Genomic DNA, 20,342 nt, shown 5'->3' with positions numbered 1-20,342 from the left:
AAAAGAAAAGAATTGCTCCTAAAAGCACAAGCAGGGTAAGGACACAAGTATTTGGGCCATGCTCTAGGGGACAGTCTCATGCAAGAAGAGTGAACTGCCGACCGCGGAGCTGACCAGCAGAAAGCAAGGACTCAAAAGTGGCTTTGAAGCCATCCAATGGCACAAAATGGGTGGCCTCCAAGCCCACTAACTGGTAACAAAATGTCTTGGAGAGACATTTCATGTACAGTCTAAGCAAGACCTAAAAGCAGGGCCAGTGAGAAATGAAAATAGTGCCACAAGCACTAGGAAAAGTAAAAGGAGAAAAAGGCTAAAAAAGAAGAGAAAGGGAAGTTCGGAAAGGGTAAAAAGGGTAATAATGAGCTGGAAGCTCTTTCTTTTTTGCTGAGAAAGAAAAATGCATAAACCACCCACAAAGGTATATTTAAAATTCTAAGTAAGTTGCAAATACACTAATATTTAAACAGACCAGCCAAAGCATCAACTTTCATAGCACTCACTTAAATAAATATAGCAATGTGATCAGCAACATAAGCCAGGGAAAATTAAACACTCACTGAAGAAAACAGATGCCTTTGATAGTTACCTGAATTATTCGAGTTGCTGTGTTTTGCCGACTGCTCTTCGTTATTCTCTACAGCAGTGCGTTTGGACTTCTTCAACCAAAAAAAGAAAATATAGTGTGAGATTCACGTGGCTGTTCACACAGTAACTTCAGAAAGTTTCAATTCAATTCAAAAGTGCTTTATTCGAGTATTACTCATAAAAGCAGACAAACAAACACATAATAAAATCCTATTAAATTACAAAGTCAAATATGACTTAAGCACAATACACGTTAAAAAGACAGTTTAAAATTACATTTCATCCTGTTATTTACAGACAAAGGTGCAAAGTTCATATAATAAAAAGTCAATTTTAAAAGCAATCCAGTATCACTATTAAAAATCAATGAAAAATATTCGTTCATCAGATAACACCTCGCATGGGAACAGAGAATAGATGATCTAGCAGTCTCTGTTCAACTAAGCAGAGAGTAGTCACCCTACTAGCAATCTCTGCCTAATTACCCACGCCCACCCCAGGTACTTTGCAGTCGCTATAATAATCCAGTTTAAGGAGGTAGAATTAACAATGCGTAGAGCTACCATACTGCTTTTAGTACCCAGGTTTCTACACATTGGAGCCAACCAAACACGTCTGGGAGCAGAATATGCATTACAGGCAAACAAGAAGTGACCCAACGTTTCCTTTCCTTCCCCACAAATTGGGCAAATAGCTGGACCTCCATTTCTCCATTTTGATGTTAAGTTACTCAGAGGTAGAGAGCCAGCCCTCATTTGGAAAAACAGTTTCCTATCCATGGGTTTAGTTATAAGATCCCAATACATTTCAAACATGGGAAACAGTTTAGCTTCAAGGAAAGCAGTAGTCATAGACCCATTATTGTTACTAAGGAAACTCCTGTTTTCGACCTGTTCCCAAAAAAGATTTTTTATGAACAGCTTGGATGGGAAGGATGACCCAGTTGGATCGGACCACAATTCGATTAACCCTAGTTCACTTAATGCTATTTTTAGTGATCTAAACCATCTGATTTTATGGAATCGGTCTGCTTTGATGACATCAGCAAACCCTGCTGCATATTGTGACAACTCAGGGGTGGTCCAGATTCTACGCCAATATAATATCGGACGGAGTTTGCACATTGCCGAGATTTCCTTCCTGCCAAGGTCATATCTGAGAGGCAAAATGGGGCTGCTCTGTGGGGTTCCAGTTAGTTTCCGCAGGAAGTTATTCTCTGATGTCTGTAACTCCTGGAGATTTTCTTGCCCCCACATCTCTGCCCCATACAATGCTGACCCTATTGCCTTAGCCTCATATATGATCAGGGGAGGTTTAATTGGTTTGGTGAAAGATTTGCTATGCTCCTTAATGATGGTACCAGCCAGTTGTTTGTGTCTTAATATTGCAATGTTTAAATGATGGTTCCATCTATTATCATTTGAAATGTGGATCCCCAGGTAAGTAAAAGAATTTACTACATCGAGGCAACGCCCACTCATGGATATTTTGGATTTAAAATTTTTAGAAGGATTAAATACCATGAGTTTTGTTTTGGCTGCGTTTACCTCCAAGCCGTGGTCACTACAAAATTTGTCAAAAATTACCAATGCCTTTTGCAGACCGCTGGGGGATTTTGATAAAATTAAGGTGTCGTCTGCGAACATTAAAATAGGAACTTTTACACCTGCAAGTGAGGGAGCATCTACTGGCTCGGCTTGCATACGGGGAACAATTCCATTAATAAAAAGTGTAAACAATGTCGGTGCCATTGAACAGCCCTGTCGAACCCCACGCTCGACAGGAAAATCAATAGTATCGTTGCCGTAACCACCCCATTGAATTTTGGCATAAGTACCCTCATGGAGTCTCATGATCAAAGTTAAAATGGTCATCGGGACCCCCAGAGCAGCCAACACCTCCCACAATTTTGCCCTCGGCACCAGGTCGAATGCAGCCCGTAGGTCAACGAAAGCTGCATAGAGACTGCATCCACCCAGAACCACTGTCCTCCACTGTATCAATTGAAAACGGAAGACCTGGTCCACAGTGCTGGTTGCTCTGCGAAACCCAGCCTGAAAAGGAGATAAAACATTCTGCTCCTCTGCCCAATCAAGCAAGTTGTTAATGATTACACGTCCTACAACTTTTTGAACCGTGTCAATTAAGCTGATTGGGCGGTAATTGCAAGGTTGGGCGCGATCTCCCTTTTTATATACTGGGATAATGACAGCACCCCGCCAGGATACCGGGATTTCAGCGCCCCTAGCAATATGATTTAGTAGAAGGCAGATGTACTTACTCCACCTGTCGGTGTCATTTAGAAAGACATCCGCCGGGACTCCGTCAATACCCGGAGCTCGGCCACTGTGCACAGATTTCAGGGCAGACAGGACTTCGCTCTGCACAAAAATGTCTTCATCTGCGAACAGATAAGTTGGGCTGGAGCTATTATCAAACTGATCCCTGGAGGAGTACTGCTCGCTGAAAAATTTAACCCATGCATCATGGGAGACATTATTATTGGGAGTTTCTGGAGATCTATCGTGGCCCCATTTGACAATATGCCAAAATAGTCTAGAGTGTTTGCATTCACTAGCACATTTCAGTTTCTGCCAGTGGTCTTCGTCCCATTCTCTTTTAGCCCTAGCGATGCAGTTTTTATAGTGCTTCCTGGCAGATCGAATCTCACTCAAATTATTACTTTTGATTGCAGCTCCTAATTTAAATCTTGCTACCCTACAATCTTGATTGTACCACTTTGCTGATTTATGCGGGCGGGCCCTAATTTTATGTAAGGGTTTTAAGAAGAAACTTTTAACTTCATTAAAAAGAGTCGTGTGTGCTTTATTAATATCTTCATGTCCCTGTGAAGACCCAGCAATATTCTCCAGTGCCAAAATGGCCTTGTCTGCCGCTGCTCCTATCTTTTCTAGGACCTGCTGATCTGTCTTGACACCAGACCACCTTAACCTACGCATATTATTAGATGGAATGATCGTCGGGAGCACAAGTTGGTCACAAGGGGTTAGAGCAATTTCGTTAGATGTCCACCAGTTATGAGAGACACATAACGGGTCGTGGTCGCTTTCTGGCCTAGCTGTTACTACCATGTCACTGAGAGATGACCATATGGATATACTACAAATGACATAGTCAATGCGACTTTTACTTCGCCCGTTATTAAAAGTCATGGCGGGAACACGATCTGATTTGGTCCGACCATTCAAGGCTCGTAGCCCGTGCTCCAGACACATAGCGTTTAGGCCTAGGATGTCAGCCGTCCACCGAGTTATCGGTGGGGAATCTAGTGTGGGGATGTTCCAAAGCTTGTCTTCCTCAGCCCCGAGAGGAGAATCACCAGTGATGAGAGGTTCGAAAGTACGATTTAAATCGCCTGCAATTAGGATGTTTTTCCCTGCAGATTGTGTCTCAAGAAGATTAAAAAGACTCAGAAGAACCTCAGATTTACCTTTACTTCCACCTCTAACATAGATATTATAAATATCTATGGAGATGGATAGATCACTAGTCAATCTGATGAGCTGGATATCTTTTTGGTCAAGCTCCACACATTTTACAGTAATTTTTAAAGACTGCCTAATCCATATGATAAGGCCCCCCATCGGCCGCCCTTTAGGGCCCTTAATAGCAGGAACATGAAAATTTACATACCCCAAGGCAAAAATAGGATCGCACGCCCAGGTCTCTTGGAAGATGCAAAGGTCGTAATTATTAATAAATTCAAACCAATCAGCGCAATCCATCTTGGAACAAAGTCCAGCCACATTCCAGGACAAGAGATTCCCTGAATTAGATGTCGTAAGAGAACAGGGGTTTATAGTAGTCTTGTGTAACGTCCAACCCCCAATGACCTGATTTATGCTTTTTACATTCAGTGGCCCTGGTAAATCATCGGACGGATACCCCTGAGTACAATCTGTAGTTAAATTATTGACTGCATCAAAAGTTCTTTTGTCACGGAGGGGCAAGGGGATAGAGTTGCAAATAGATGGTTGTCAATCGCTATCATTTAAGTTAGACAATGCAGAAAAACGATTTTCCAACCCCAAACCCCAGTCCACTGAAGCGACATCCTTCCTCCCCCTCTTGGTCACAATGTTCCATTTGGTTCTCAAAATACTTGAGTTTGGGCCACTTCCCTTTCTTGGATAGAAGAAGTCCAAAGTCAATGGAACTATTGAGGTTGATCTCCGTTGTGGTGGTAGGATGTTAGGTAAGATGTTAGGCAAAACCCCAGGGTCAGAAAAATGTAGGACAACACACTCCCCTTTGAACTTTTTCTCCCTGTCCCCAATCCACTGGACCCTTCTTGCATTAACGAGCTCTTCAGAGAGTTGCTGTTTTCCCCATGGAGTGATTACCATGTTGTTGGTCAACCATGATAGAGATTTGTTTATTAAAGAAGATGTAGTTTCACACTCACCTTGAACCAAGGGAGGAACATTAGCAAGAACAAGTACCAATGGGGAAGCTTCAACCACAAGCTCGAAAGTCCCTTTTTCAATAGATGGGTCTTCAGCAGCAGGAGCAGGGATTGGGGCAATAAGAGAGACACCAGGAAAAATACTATTAGTTGCCATTTGGGGGTTTGGTGCAGGGGTAGGAGTGAGTCCACTGTTAGCTGCAGTTACTAATTTGCTCAGAGATTCCTCTATCTTGGCGGAGACATCTTCCAGGAGTTTACCTAACTCAGCCAAGGTTTTTTCCAGTAGCCCTTCCAGTCGATTAACCTCAGAGGTTAGCTTATCTATTTTGCTGACCAGAGGTTTAACCACACCTTTGATTTTAGTATCCATCATAACCAGTAGTTTATTAAATTGGGCATTTGAAAGTGTGACATAAGCCTCATTAGTGAGATTAAACTCCTCTTCCTCTGATTGTTTCCTCGGGAGGTTTACAACTTTGTTCTTAGCTGACCTTAGACACTCCCGTTTCCCCGGAACGGGTGATGGAGGAGAGATGGAGGGATCATGACTAGTGGTTATCTCTGTCAGTACTTCGTTAACGCTAAGGTCTTCAGGTCCAGCAACAGTACCACTAGGCTGTATGAATATAGTATCCGGAAGTGAGTCGGGTATTGCACAATTTGTGCTGTTATTAATCTGATGGCCAAAGGGATCATCTGACTCAATATCAATTAAGAGAGATTGGGTGGATGAGTCTATTCCCAAAGATGCTCTCCTGCCAATGTTAATTTTTTCTACAACTTGTACCAAGTAGTTCTCAATAGAATTGCTAGGAGTGAGTAACTTTTTAGGAGGCATAATACTCTTTGCACACAACCAAAGTTGAAAACTTACGATAGAATGTGCCGGGATGATGAAATGCGCAGAAGCGTCGAAATCAGGACAACAAACCAAGAGACCAAGCCCAACCCAACCCTGGCCAACCTCGGACGGCCTCAGACGGCCCGCCCTTTGCCCGGGCTTAGCCCGGCGCCGTCCGCGCGCGTCCGCGACGCGTAGGTGGCTCCCCGATTAAGTAGCGCCTCCGGGCTGGAAGTCACCGCACTGCCCTCTGGGAGCTGTAGTCTCCAGCCGCCGCGATGGCGTGGAGCGGCGAGACCACAGCGTCAGGGCCCCAGGTGCGGTTTGGCGTCCGGTCGGCAAGATGGCAAGATGGTCTCCCAGCGTCTCCCTGTGGCTGGTTAGCGGCAAGGTTTTCTCCCCGTAGCAGGTAAGCGGCAAGGTTGTCTCCACGCTCCACCGAGGTGGCTCCCCGATTAAGTAGCGCCTCCGGGCTGGAAGTCACCGCACTGCCCTCTGGGAGCTGTGGTCTCCAGCCGCCGCGATGGCATGGAGCGGCGAGACCACAGCGTCAGGGCCCCAGGTGCGGTTTGGCGTCCGGTCGGCAAGATGGCAAGATGGTCTCCCAGCGTCTCCCTGTGGCTGGTTAGCGGCAAGGTTTTCTCCCCGTAGCAGGTAAGCGGCAAGGTTGTCTCCACGCTCCACCGAGGTGGCTCCCCGATTAAGTAGCGCCTCCGGGCCGGAAGTCACCGCACTGCCCTCTGGGAGCTGTAGTCTCCAGCCGCCGCGATGGCGTGGAGCGGCGAGACCACAGCGTCAGGGCCCCAGGTGCGGTTTGGCGTCCGGTCGGCAAGATGGCAAGATGGTCTCCCAGCGTCTCCCCGTAGCAGGTTAGCGGCAAGGTTGTCTCAGATTATTATTTTAATTTTACATGTTCTGGGTTGATTTGGCACCTTACTTGAAGCCACATGTTCCCACTTAAAGGAAATTGCAGGTCAGGGTCGCAAGACATTCTAATAGAGCTCTTCTAGCTGGCAATTATGTAGTTAATATTTTGAAAAAGTGTGCCTATGACAGCCTTTATTCAGGAAATTGAAGAAAAAAAAAAAGTGATGGAAGCAATGCTTCAATTAATTTCAGCTACTGGGGAACACTCTGGCCACTTCCAGACCATTGCTTTTCACCCACTAAGCAAATCTAGACATAGCTAGTCATGCATAAGCCAGTCTTCAACCAGCTCCAATTAGAATAGGCTGATTCTCCTCCTCAGGGAAATACAAGCCAGCCACTCTAGACCCATCTTGGCCTATATAGGCATCACCAGTGAGGTATAGCATCATTTCTAGGGCACAGCGACCACCTATGTCTTGACATAACAGTTGCACTTGCAAAAAAAAAAAAAAAAAAAAAAAAAAAACAATGTTTGAATTAATCTCAGCCAGTGGTGATCACATGGATCCACAGTCGAGACAATTTTTTTCAGCCCACTATGCCACTGTAGACAGAGACTTCCCATATGCAAACCAGACATGGTCCTGTTTCAATAGGAACAACCTGAACTGCTTCTGGGAAGACCACTCTTGATAATGGACTGCTACAGTGCTGTGCAGTATACATATGATTGTGGTGGGTGTGATTTACTCCTCCACATAATAGTAAAACTTTGCATTGTTTATGAATATTTCTGAAATAGTAGTTAGTAGAAATCCGTAAGAAAGCTCAACGTCCTTTTAATTTTAAAGCAACCGCAACTCACACTCAGATTGTGGGAGAAAGCAATGGTCGGGTAGATGGCTACTATGAATTTGGACACTCATTTCTCCACTACAAGGAGGGGCAAGGAAACCGAGGTTAAGAAATGGAAGAACATTGCATTTTAAAGTCAAGTATTGCTCTATCTAGAGCTAAAACTGCTATACTGTTACTTCCATTCATTTGACTAATTTGCTGGAAGATTATGAACATCAAGGAAAGCATAGGGATATGTGTCAGACATGTTGAGAGGCCAAAGGGCTTTGTGCATCTTATCCTATGGGTCTGAGCCCAAACTAGAAGGTTTCAGTTGAGCCTTCCCCCTTGGATCCGAAACAGTAAGCAGTGGCTGAGTTGTGCCTCTGTCCACATCCCCAGCCAGTCTCATAACTTTGTTTTCTCCGGGTGTATATCTAGAAACACTGGACCATTCCGAATGATTCGCAACTCGGAACGGTGCCCTAAGAATGTCAAAATTACTGCAGAAGTATGTAACGTTTCTTACACCCACGCCTGGCTTCCTGAATTGTAAAGTTGGCAAAGATTCTTAAGCAGGCAATAAATGGGAGTAGGGGAGCAGAAATCAGTAGCAACCATTATCTGTTCACTCAGCTGTAAGGGGTTTCTGCAAAACTATTTTGCAGCCAAGTTTCAAGAAGAAGCAATGCTTGTTACCATCAGGCTACAATGACTTTACAATGACACTGCTGTGTAAGGAAAGGAAGCATATATTCAACAAGTAATGCATGGTGCAGCTAAGTTCAGAGTGAAAGTGGACTGTTAAAGTGTTTAATGCAGTGTGCTTTAAACAGGTGTGTCTTCAGCTCTTTTTTAAATTGGAGCAGGGATGAAGCGGTTTTGATGGATATGGGGATATTGTTCCGCAGGCTATGTGCATCACTAAAGAAATGCTAGGAAGGGCTGTCTACTACACCCATTGTCACACTCTATTAGGATGGAAGCAGTCTTAGTTCCATTCAAATGTCAAATAACAGCTGGCTGGTTAAGTTCTTTCCAATGCTCCAGGCTTGGCCAACTTTTAATGTCCTTAGTCCATTAAATTTGATAATAAGAGATTCACATTATTTAGCAATTATGGATACTGCTGGGCTGCCTCTGCAGAAGGTTGGTTCAGGGATTAGGGGGTGCCGCAGAAGCATCCGAGGGTCATGCAAGTAAGTTCTGTGAAGTTTAAGTGTGAGCCATGCGTCAGGTGAGCTCTGGAGTTCTGCTCCAATTACAATGTGTTCCTTGAAGTTGTTGCAGATGATAACCGTGACAGCCACTACCCAGTGGCTTTGGTTCCCTTTAAATAGGGGGAGAGGGGGAACGAGAATCTCAAGTTCTTTGAGGGTAGCTGCGAGTCTGTCCATACCTGTGGACTGTCTGCTTAGCAATGACCTGGAGCATACCGCCGAGAAGGAGGTGGAGTTCGGGTCTCACTTGGAGATGTTGGGGTTTCCGAAGTGGATGTGACTAACCACACGGTCCACGGCAGCCCAAGAGGGTAGTCAAGAGGACCTGGAGCCTGGAAGAATAGGCCAGGTGCCTACTTGAATATTTGTCAAGTAATACGTGAGACACAGTGGTCTCTGAATGACTGAGCTTCAAAGGAGATTGAGCACCCCTCTCCTTCTTACATTTTTGAAACATGTCTGCTGCTGCGGTAAACTGAAAATCTGGCCCAAAATACCCAAGGAAGTATTGTAGACCATAGATTATAGGTGTTGCATAATTACACTAAAAAAAACAGCTCGAGTCAATGCAAACATTTTTTTAGGTTCCAGGTGGTAATATGATAATGCTAAATAAGCTAAACGTTTGTGTTTTGTTAATACTTCGCTATGCCCTTCACTAGCAAATGTATTGGTGCTTTATTGTCTTTTGTGAGCTCCTTGTTCTGCTTGGTCATCAATTTTACCCTGATAAATTTACCCTAGGAAATAGTTCCATACTTACTTTTAAATTAAGAAAGTATGTGAAAATTTGCCAAAAACATCATAGACCTAACAGCCAAAAAATCCAACTATTTGGGAAAGAAGCGAACAAAGAATCTAAGCTACAGAAACCTTTCTTAAAAATGTAGATTCTTTGCTCAATCCAGCTCCCACCTTTTTGATCAAGCAGAGTGATGAACACGAGTGCTTTCCTCGCTCTCCTTGATTAAACAAGGTGGGAGCTGGCTTAAAAACAAGTACCCTGGCCCCATACGCCAGTCATTTGACTGCATCACTTCCTTCAACGTGGTCTTTCTCATGTCTGTTAAGTACAATTATTTGTGGTCTCATTCTTCCAGTATTTGTGCGACTAGGTCTCTTGAGAGAGTCATAAATAATTCCTGAGATAACCATCAGCCCAAGTATTGACAATGCAGAGTGACCATGAAGAGGGAATTAATTACTAAAGCCTAGGCTGTTACCTCGTTCTGTCAGTTACTGAAAACAGCAGACTTGTAAACGAAAGACTTTAACCCCTTCCACGCTCATGACGAGCTGGGCTCGTCATGCAGTAGCCTCCTGCTACGCTGATGACGAGCCCAGCTCGTCATGAATAATGATGTTCATGGATTTCCAGCACAGGGGAAAAATCCCCATAGCATTCAAGGTGTGGTGCGAGTTAGAGAGCACATGTGATGTGTAGCAGGCCCCTGAAGTGATTACTGGCAAACAAACAGTCATTGCACTAATACCTTACACTGCAGCTAGAGATGGAAATGTTAACACAGTGTCTAAAGGGATCACAGAAAAATGAAATCTATCTTTGTCATTTGCCACCAATGCTTTTACCTCAAAACTACCCCCAGTAACATATACAAGAGTGGAAGTAACATGAATCATGGAGCTTCAGCCTTCTACCCAAATGTAGAAGCAAACGATGACTCACACACTAGTTCAAAATCATCCACCTGTAAAATTCTCAAAAAAGGGAAAGAGGAAAGGTACAGGCCAAAAGCAAAAGTTCAAGACCTTATTAGAGAAAACGAGAAATATAGGGGCCCATTAGGATCTCGGGCGGATTTGCCACCACCCGCATGGCAGTGGCGATCCGCCCGAGATCCGTCCCCGCCCGCCACCCATTTCCACCCCGCCATATTACTATTCCGCCCGGTCAGCAAGTCGAGGCAGAAAAGATTTGAATATGGTGGCGGTGTCTGTTAGACACCGCCAGCCATATTACCATGGGGGCGGAAACATGCCTTTCCGTGGCGGCATTGCCGCCACGGAAAGGCATGCAGGAATTGCTTGCGGGGGCCTGTTGCAGGTCCCCAGGGACTCTGGGGGATGCACATGCGGGGTAACTATGGTACCCCCCTGCAGTTACATGCACAACATGTCAGGCACTGCGCGGTGCCTGCCATGTTGTGCATGGAAGTGCACGACATGCCTTCCTGGCATTATGGCGGGCGTTGCTGAGTGCACCGCCCGCCACAATGTCTGGAATGCAAGATGCGCCCGCCACTGTGGCAGGCGCATCCTAATGGCCCCCACGGGACCACCCCCCCTATGGTGGGCGGTCCCATTTCACCGTAGGATGGCGGGCGAACAAGGTCCGCCCGCCATCCTAATGACCCCCATAGTCTTTATAAAATGGCTTTTAACCAATGTGTCCTGAATTGTGGGAGGCTTAGAGCCGTAAAACAATTTTCCAGCTCCAGGACAGGACTCCCACTTGAACTATTCTTACAAGTTACTGGTAAGGCTTGAGGAGCGGATTAGTGATAATGTAAATATTGGTTGTGGTAGCACAACCCCTCAGTAACGTTGAAGAGCTGCATGTAGTTAGGTATGGATTGTATAAGTATCAAAATAGTTCTTTCAATCCTCACTCTCCTAAAAAGCCTATCTATTTAGGAGATGCTGCTCGGTCTGATGATTAAAGACTAAGGACTCGCTGTCGATAAGAAGAATGAACAACTGTCTCTCTTTTGGCACCCCCTTTGCAATTAGATTGGCTACATGCTTTAGACGAGGGATACTGATTTTCTCTCACTTAATCATCTCGGTTTAGGTCTTTCTTTTGTGGGATCTTGCTTACCTTCTTTTCCTCAAGATACTTCAGTTTGCATGACTGTATTTTACTCAACTAAGTTTTAAAAATCAGAATCTAATTTGCTTCTTTTAATGTCCGTAAATGAAGACTAATGACCTACAGGCCACTGGCTGTTTTTGTTTAAAAATATGTGATCATGGTGATGCTATTTTAAATCCTACTGCATGTGCAGGCTCCACATCTAGAAGGAATGATTAATGCCCACTTGTTAAACAAAAAAGTTGCAGTAGTGTCAGTACGGTGCGGCAGCACCACCTTGCTGTTAAGGAGCTAGAGTGAGACACCTGAATAGTGCTTTCAGCTCTAAATTACTAGGGTAGAGTTGCTTTCACTCAGCTGGCCATGACAAGGAGTGCACATGAGGTGGCCTATGTTCAAGAAGCCTATGGTGACCTTTAAGCCTGATAAGCTGGTGGTGATTATAACTTGTCTTGCTTGGGTGGAACCTTTCTATAAATCTTTTTACTAGAAGGTCTCCCCAAGAGCATCTTACTCTAAGCCCTTGCACAGAATTGCCCAGGTAACCTAGAGTCTAAACAGACAATTTCTATCACTAACTCAATGTGGTCTGTTTTTATAAAGTAGTGAGATTTTTACTCCTCCAGTTGATGAAAGTATATTACTGATTAGAGGCAATGAAAATGACTGGCAATTACAGAACTGGAATCCCCACAAGTGAAAGGAACTAAAGACAGGAATGCTAACACGCATAGCCATAAAAACTACAAATAAGTAGAAGTAATTGATCATTCCAGGCAAGTGTAAAAAAAAAACATTCTCAAGGGGTTGAAACTGGTATGGAATAAAGAGATCTAGGATAAGGCGTAACCAAAAGTGTATTTCCACAGTTACGTTCTTGAAGCAGAGGCGTGGAGTTCTGTATAGTTTCAGTTTAATGGCAAGGAAGTAAATATTGGAACTTTATCCAGGATCTGTTTGAGGATCCAACTGAAAGGTGTTAGTTGCTGCGTTTTGGATAAATATCATCTTGGTAATCTTTGTAATGGACTGTTTGATTACTGGGTGCGCTTCAACTATAAGTACTATTAGTCAATGATGGCCATGAGGAACTGTGCTGTGGTTGGATCAGTCTTGCATCATCGGTGTAAAAGTATGTCCCGTTAGTGCTTCTCCTGAGGCATGTACAATGACCCATCTAGAACCACAAATTTCAAAACAGTGAGCCCAACATCCATAACTCTTGTGATGGCTTGCTTGATCACATCCCATGTTTATGTGCAATGTGTCTTATTTCTGCACCGGGACACGTCCATGTTTGACTCTCCCAGCGAAGATCTAAAATCTGGTTGATTCATTCTACATCTTCATGCTTCAATGTTGGTAGGTCTTGTGAAAAGTTTGCATTTTGAAAGGCCTTTTTTACTTCAAAACATACTATACTCTTCATTTGTATGCAGTAGGATAAGTACTGATGTACCAGTACTTTTCCTGTCCCAACGTTGACTGATACTATGCTTGACAGTGCTAGTGGGTAAGTGTCAACACAGAGAGAAATATGTTAGTAAACTAAGCACACCTAGAAATTTAGCTATAACTAATCCAAATGCTTGAGAAAAATCAGTGGATACCAAACAAAGAACAAGTTACAAACCCTTAAAAATAAATGTTTTTTTACAGTCATCATACAATCTTGCTGCAGATTCATCCTCAAGGAATATGTTGAGGCATCAGCCTGTATCTGGCACATATTCATGCAGTTCATTTATCTGGTACCAGGGAGTGCCTTTTCTGCACACAGAACATTTTGGCTTTTACAGTCTGATGTGTGGACAGCACAGTAATGTCTGTCTGTGGGCCACAACCACAGCTATGTGCTTTCACAACAAAGATCCTTCTCACTTGTTGTTGAAGTGTATTGCCATTATATTTTATATACGTGAAAAACTGGCACCAATGAGAGAATTGCGATGAGGTCAAGTCAAAAAGTGAGCGCCTCTAAACTGTTTACTTGAACACTGACCTACCTTGTTCTCTAGAGCAGTGAAGGACCCCAGCCAAGATAAGTTGCATGTACCACAATGGTCACTTGCAGCAATATAAGGCAGAATGGTTCCACAAAGGCAGACTATAATCACACAAGAGGCTATGCCAATTTTGAGACAAAAGCCTCCAATGCAAGTTGTTTCACTGTGCCTCGAGATGTCACTGAAGAAAAGACCTTACTTTAAGCCTCTACTAAGGAACTAGGAAAACATAGAAGGCAATAAAGCCCGGCAAACAAAAAAAGAACTACATAATGTAGAATGTTGGTGTAAGGTGGAGAGGCCATCAAACCCCCAGAGCAGGAAAACCACACCCCCGAGTGGGGATTCATCCTGTGACCCCCCCCTCTTGTTTCCACAGCGTAACGACTGGAGACGTCCGATAGACCCAGGCAGCTCACGGGACGAAGACGAAGTAGACGGCGGCCCCTTTAACTGGGAGAACCTGGAAGAGGAGGAGGAGCCACCAGCAGCGTCAAATACGGAAGTCGACGGCACACAGGTGTGCTTGTTCACCGGAGGAGTTGAAGGCGAGCGTGGAGTTGGAGAGAGCAGGGAAAGAAGAAGACGAGGGAAGAAGAACCGAAGTAACATCAGCGGAAAGGAGGAGAAGAGACCCGTTGGCGGCGCGGGAGCCAGGAGGCCATCGGCACCACGAGCCGCCCAGCCGCACGCCAGGAGGTGTGTGGCTAACCGAGGTACGGAGCCGCATAGCGGGCTGGATAGAGAGAAGGGGGAGGTCCGTCCCGTGACCTAAGACCCTGTGGAGAAACCCGGTTTCCCCTCCCGTCACTTTCCCCGTCCTCACACTCGATTGTACAGTACCACGACTGGTGATCCCTCACTCCCTTTTCCTTGTATTGATCCCGAAAGTGGGCGAAGGACTGAATTCTGTCCTTTCTTCCTTTCCTTACATACCGCTGACTTACCACCATCACGGAGGCGGAGGAAGTGCGTTCCCGAAGAAGCCCTCGACGCAGCCCCAGGGACGAGAGCACCCGCCCACAAAGGAGAACCGTCAGAAGCAGATCACCTCGGAGGCCCCCGTGGAGAAAGACTTGTACTGACTTTTTGTTTGCACAAATAAAACACACTATCCCAAAAACACGCCTCTTGCCCTTCCCTGTGCAACCCGCTACAGTTGGCAAAACAGAATAACTATATTATAGATGCTGTCTATCAGTGCTTGTACAAGGAAGACATTTCCAAAAGTTGTATCTGAGAATGAGATACACAAACTTTTCATAAGGGGGTCCAAGGGAATGAATATGCTACTTACCAGTATGCATCTGTTCTTGGCATGTAGGGCTGCTAACATTCATATCTATTGCATAGATCGCTGCCTAGTGTTGGGTCCGGATGATTGCACATTGTTGTCCTGGAAGAGTCTTCGAAGTATCATGAGATAGGTGGCTCCTCCCCTGGACTACAGTGCGCATGGGCATCGACTCTATCCCCAGATTGTTTTTAGCCATTGTGGCAAAGATGGAGTGCGATAGAGTAAATGATGTCCATGCTAGTGATGAAATGCATGAAGTAATCTGCAGCTGCCACAGGCGCCGGGGAGGAGGGTGGGCGATATGAATGTTAGCAGCCCTACATGCCAAGAACAGATGCATACTGGTAAGTAGCATATTCAGTTCGAGGCATGTGGGCTGCTAAATTCATATCTATTGCATAGAATATATAGCAGTCCCTCCATTAACGGCGGCCGCCCGTGCCAGCTGCAGAAGTCTGAAATAGTGTTTTGAGAACAGCTTGTCCTACAGCTGCCTGCTGTTTGGAATGTACGTCTACGCAGTAATGCTTGGTAAACGTATGTGGTGTGGCCCACGTAGCTGCTCTGCAAATGTCTTCCAAAGGAATGTTTCCCAGGAATGCCATGGAGGCTCCTAACTTGCGCGTGGAGTGTGCTCTGGGTGGGATTGTTAAAGTGCGTTTAGCTTTTTGATAGCAAATCTGAATACATTTAACGATCCACCTGGCTATTCCTGCTTTGGAAATGGGGTTGCCCTTGTGCTGAGCTGAAAAGGCAACGAATAGTTGTTGTGTTTTCCTAAATGGTTGTGTTCTGTCAATATAGTACATCAATGCCCTCTTAACGTCCAAGGTATGGAGCATTCTTTCCGCCACAGTTTCAGGGTTAGGAAAGAATGCGGGCAGTTCAATTGTCTGATTGACGTGAAATTGTGACACCACCTTTGGAAGGAACTTGGGGTTAGTGCGGAGCACCACTCTGTTGGAATGAACTTGAATAAATGGCTCTTGTATTGTGAGCGCCTGTAGCTCACTAACACGCCTGAGAGACGTGATGGCAATGAGGAAAGCCACTTTCCATGTCAAGAATTGAATCTCACACGAATGGAGAGGCTCAAAGGGTGGACCCATCAACCTAGTGAGGACCACATTGAGATTCCATACTGGAGCGGGCGGTGTTCTGGGAGGAATGACCCGCTTTAGTCCTTCTAGAAAAGCTCTAATTGCAGGCACCCTGAAAACAGAGAGGTGCTGCCTGTTCTGAAGATAAGCTGCTATGGCTGACAAGTGTATCCGAATGGAAGCGTACGCTAGATTGCATTTGTAAAGATGTAACAAGTAGCAAATGATGTTTGGAATGGATGCATCTAGCTGATTAATGTTATGCTCTGTACAGTAGATGACAAAACGCTTCCATTTTGCTGCATAGCAAGCTCTGGTAGTGGGCTTTCGTGCCTCTCTGATGATGTCTATGCATTCAGGAGGCAGATTAAGGTAGCCAAACTCTAGGACTTCAGGAGCCAGATCGCCAGATTGAGCTGTTGCGGGTATGGATGCTGAATGTCGCCATGGTTCTGCGTCAAGAGCCGGGGCGAGAGGCGCAGTCTTTGATGCGGCACCACGGATAGTTCTAGAAACGTGGTGTACCATGGTTGGCGTGCCCACGTTGGAGCAACCAGGATGAGCGTCATCGAGTGTTGCTTTAGCTTTCTTGCCACCAGCGGGATGAGAGGTGCTGGGGGAAAAGCGTACGCAAATTTGCCTGACCAGTTCATCCATATCGCATTGCCTTGCGATTGTGGGTGAGGGAACCTGGCGGCAAAGCTTTGGCATTTTGCGTTTTCCCTTGTGGCAAACAGGTCTATCTCTGGATGACCCCACTGCTGGAAGTACGGGCGGAGTACTGATGGATGTATCTCCCACTCGTGCATTTGATGGCTGTACCTGCTGAGCAGATCTGCCATCTGATTGTCCTTGCCCGGGAGGTGTTCCGCCATGAGGAACATGTTCCTCTGAATGGCCCACTTCCACATGCTCGGAGCCAGATGAGACAGCTGTGGAGAGTGCGTACCCCCCTGCTTCTGGATATAGTACATGGCAGTCATGTTGTCCGTCTGGATCAACACGACTTTGTTGCACAGATGTACCTTGAAGGACTAGAGTGCCATGAAGATTGCCATCAACTCTAGATAGTTGATGTGCATCTTCTTTTGCTGTGTCGTCCATAGTCCCTGCACCGTGTAGTGGAGCACATGAGCTCCCCATCCCTGGAGAGAAGCGTCCGTCGTCATGATGATCTGCGGCACAGGCTCCTGGAACGGTCGGCCCTTGCAAAGGTTGTGTAGATTCCACCAATGCAGAGAGCTGTATGCCCGACCAGTCACCAACACTAGGTCTTTCAATTGTCCTTGAGCCTGTGTCCACTGATGCGCCAAGCATTCTTAGAGCGGACGCATATGCAACCTCGCGTGCGGGACTATGAAGATGCAGGAGGCCATCATGCCTATCAACTGCATAAACACTCTCGCTGGGAGTGATTGTTGCGGTCTGAACCTCTGGATGAGCGACTGGCTGTTGTCGATCCTCACCTGGTTCGGCTGAGCCGTAGCAGTCAGAGTATTTATTGTCGCGCCCAGATACTGCTGCACATGGGCTGGCTGAAGGTGCGACTTGGGATAGTTCAGTGAGAACCCCAGACTGTGAAGGAGGTGAATTGTGTGGGACATGTCTGCGGCGCACTGCTGTTCCGACTTTGCGTGAACGAGCCAGTCGTCTAGGTAAGGGTAGACATGTATGTTCTGTCTCCTGAGGTGCGCCGCCACAGTCGCCAGACACTTTGTGAACACCCTGGGGGCAGTGGTCTCTCCGAAGGGTAGGACCTTGAACTGGTAATGCTTGTTTTGTATGGTGAACCTGAGGTACTTTCTGTGGGATGGGTGGAGTGGTATGTGAAAGTAAGCATCCTTGAGGTCCAAGGTTGCGAGGAGGTCTCCCTGGCTTAACAATGGAAGAACCTGCTGCAGTGTCAACATGTGGAAGTGTTCTGAGAGTATGTACAGGTTGAGGGGGCGTAGGTCCAGAATGGGTCTGAGCGAGCCGTCCTTCTTTGGGATTAAGAAGTACAGGGAATAAACCCCTGTGCCCTCTTCCTCCACCGGCACGAGCTCTATTGCGCCTTTTTGCAGCATTACGAGAACCTCTTGCTGCAATAAGTGCAAGTGCTCCGCTGACATAGGTCGTTGTCTTGGGGGTATGTTGGGTGGAGTGGACGTTAACTCCAAACAATAACCGAACTGGATAAGTTTCCTCACCCACCTGTCTGTGGTGATGGACGTCCAGACTGGCAGGAACTGTTGGAGTCTCCCCCCGAAAGGTGTTGGATGGTCGGGGGGCAGTGACAGGGAGTCACTGTTTGTTAGCAGCAGAGGAACGGGAACTATTGTTGCCTCTGCCTCTGCCCTTGGCGCGGTTTCCTCTGTAGCCACCTCTATTCTGTTTGGGGTAAGAGGCCTGGGCGCCTCCTCTATTGAAACCTGTCTGCTGTGCCAAGTGACCTCTGGTAACACCTCTTGCGCTTGAGCGACGAAAAGTGTTTCCCCTGTATTGCTGAGACTGAAGAGCACCCATGGACTTAGCTGTCTCAGTGTCTTTTTTAATCTTCTCAAGGGTGGTGTCAACCTCTGGGCCAAACAGTCTGTCTGGATTGACGGGTTGGTTGAGGATAGTTGTTTGGATCTCGGGCTTGAAGCCTGAGATGCGTAGCCACGCCTGACGCCTTAGCATAACACTAGTGTTCACCGCTCTTGCCGCTGTATCTGCAACATCAAGCGCACATTTAATAGCAGCATTAGAAATGAGCTTGCCCTCCTGGACCAACATTTCAGCTCCTTCTTTGAACTGGTCTGGAAGGTGCTGCAAAAGTGTTTCCAAGGTGTCATAATGCGCCCTATCATATCTAGCCAGCAGAGCTTGTGTATTGGATATGCGCCATATGTTTGCGGCCTGCGCTGCCACCCTTTTGCCCCCTGCCTCCAGCACTTTTGACTCTTTATCCGGGGGAGGAGCTTCACCCGTTGTCTGTGAATTCGCCCTCTTGCGGGCATTGGAGACGACCAAAGAGTCTAGAGGCAACTGGCCACGAATATAAGCAGGGTCCCCAGGTGCCGGTCTATTTCTTTTCTATACGTGGGTTGACCACCCTCGCCCGGGTGGGTTCTTTGAAAATGTCAGTGGCATGTTTGAGAACCCCTTTAAGCATTGGCAGTGTTTTAACAGTTTTCTCCGATGCAGAGAACGTATCGAACAAAAAGTCAACCTCCACAGGGTCGGCATGCATCTCCACCTTGTGATTTGCAGCTGCCCGTTCAATCAAGGCATTAAATGCCGCCGAGTCTTCAGTAGGAGAAGTCTTTATCCCATACAGCTGTGGGTCACCAATCACCTGTTGGTCACCCTGGTCACCAGTGTCCACCCAGGAGTCCTGCTGCTCATCAGGGTCATTATTGGCAGGGAAGTTATACTCCTTATTTTGGTTATTTCCATCCCCATCTGAGTAAGTGGGTGAAGGTGTTGGACTCCTCCTAGGCTGTTGAGGAATGGGTTCCACAAGGTCCGGAGTATCAGGTGCAGGCCTCTTCTTCTTTAGAGGGATTACATAGGAGTCCACTGGCTGGGATGTAATTTTCCTTTTGTAGAGCATTAATGTGCCAGTGTCGGCGTCGATAAAATGCTCCGATTCATCCTCCTGCGAAAGTGGTCGAGCAGAGCTTCCACTACGCTGATTCTGCCGCAGCCCCTCCGAGTCATCGGGCACCGTACGAGGTGCGAAAGCCTTCGGCGCCACCTTCGGCGGCAGAGTATAGAGGATCGGCGTCGAAGTCTTCTTCGGTGGAACAGTCGCCTTCGGGACCGAGGGCGTTGGCGGCTCCGACGCTTTGTCCCGTATTCTCTTCAGGGAGTCCGCGACCTGCTTAGTAAAAGAAGCGGACGGCTTAGTCGATCCGACCTTGGGCTTCGATCCGCCACCAGGGGATGATCCGAGCGTCGACGACTTCTGTGCGTGCGCGGACGCACCCTCGACAGTCTGGGCCTTAGGCGTCGACGCAGCCGGCTTTGGATCGGCAGATTTTTCCCTTTGCGTCGGTGTACCAGACTTTGGCTCGGGGACCTTCTCCGACGGCCTTTCGACCGGCCGCGTGCCCGTTGGCGCAGTAGCCTTGGGTGAAGGGGTCTCGGCAGACTTCTTCGACGTGGACACCACCACCTTACTCGACACAGTGTCGACGACCTTCTTCGAGCTGGCCTCTTTGGCCCCTTTGGGTGCCTTGTCGTGTTCGACAGCCTTTTTCGGTTTCGAAGCCACCGAAGACGACGGTTTCGAAGGTGTCTCTGCCGTCTTCGGTTTCGATGGTGTGTCGGCCATCTTAGATGACGTCGAAGCCGATGG

General features: G+C 46.6%; 1 protein-coding gene across 5 annotated transcripts in view; it reads right to left on the bottom strand.

Annotated features, from left to right (window-relative positions):
- Window positions 1-20,342, bottom strand: part of PXK (PX domain containing serine/threonine kinase like) — a 282,257-nt gene that overhangs the window by 26,390 nt on the left and 235,525 nt on the right. For all 5 annotated transcript variants that reach the window (XR_013601125.1, XM_078661499.1, XM_078661497.1 and 2 more), the window contains exon 16: window positions 587-656. Coding sequence is in view for 4 of the 5 variants with exons in the window: in XM_078661499.1 (XP_078517625.1) it covers window positions 587-656 (70 nt within the window). In the remaining variant the exon portion in view is untranslated. The remainder of the gene's footprint in view (window positions 1-586; window positions 657-20,342) is intronic.

The sequence above is a fragment of the Lissotriton helveticus genome, chromosome 9 (assembly GCF_964261635.1).
Source record: "Lissotriton helveticus chromosome 9, aLisHel1.1, whole genome shotgun sequence".
Taxonomy (NCBI): domain Eukaryota; kingdom Metazoa; phylum Chordata; class Amphibia; order Caudata; family Salamandridae; genus Lissotriton; species Lissotriton helveticus.
Note: the sequence above shows the minus strand (reverse complement) of the source record. Positions and strands in the feature narration are given on the sequence as shown.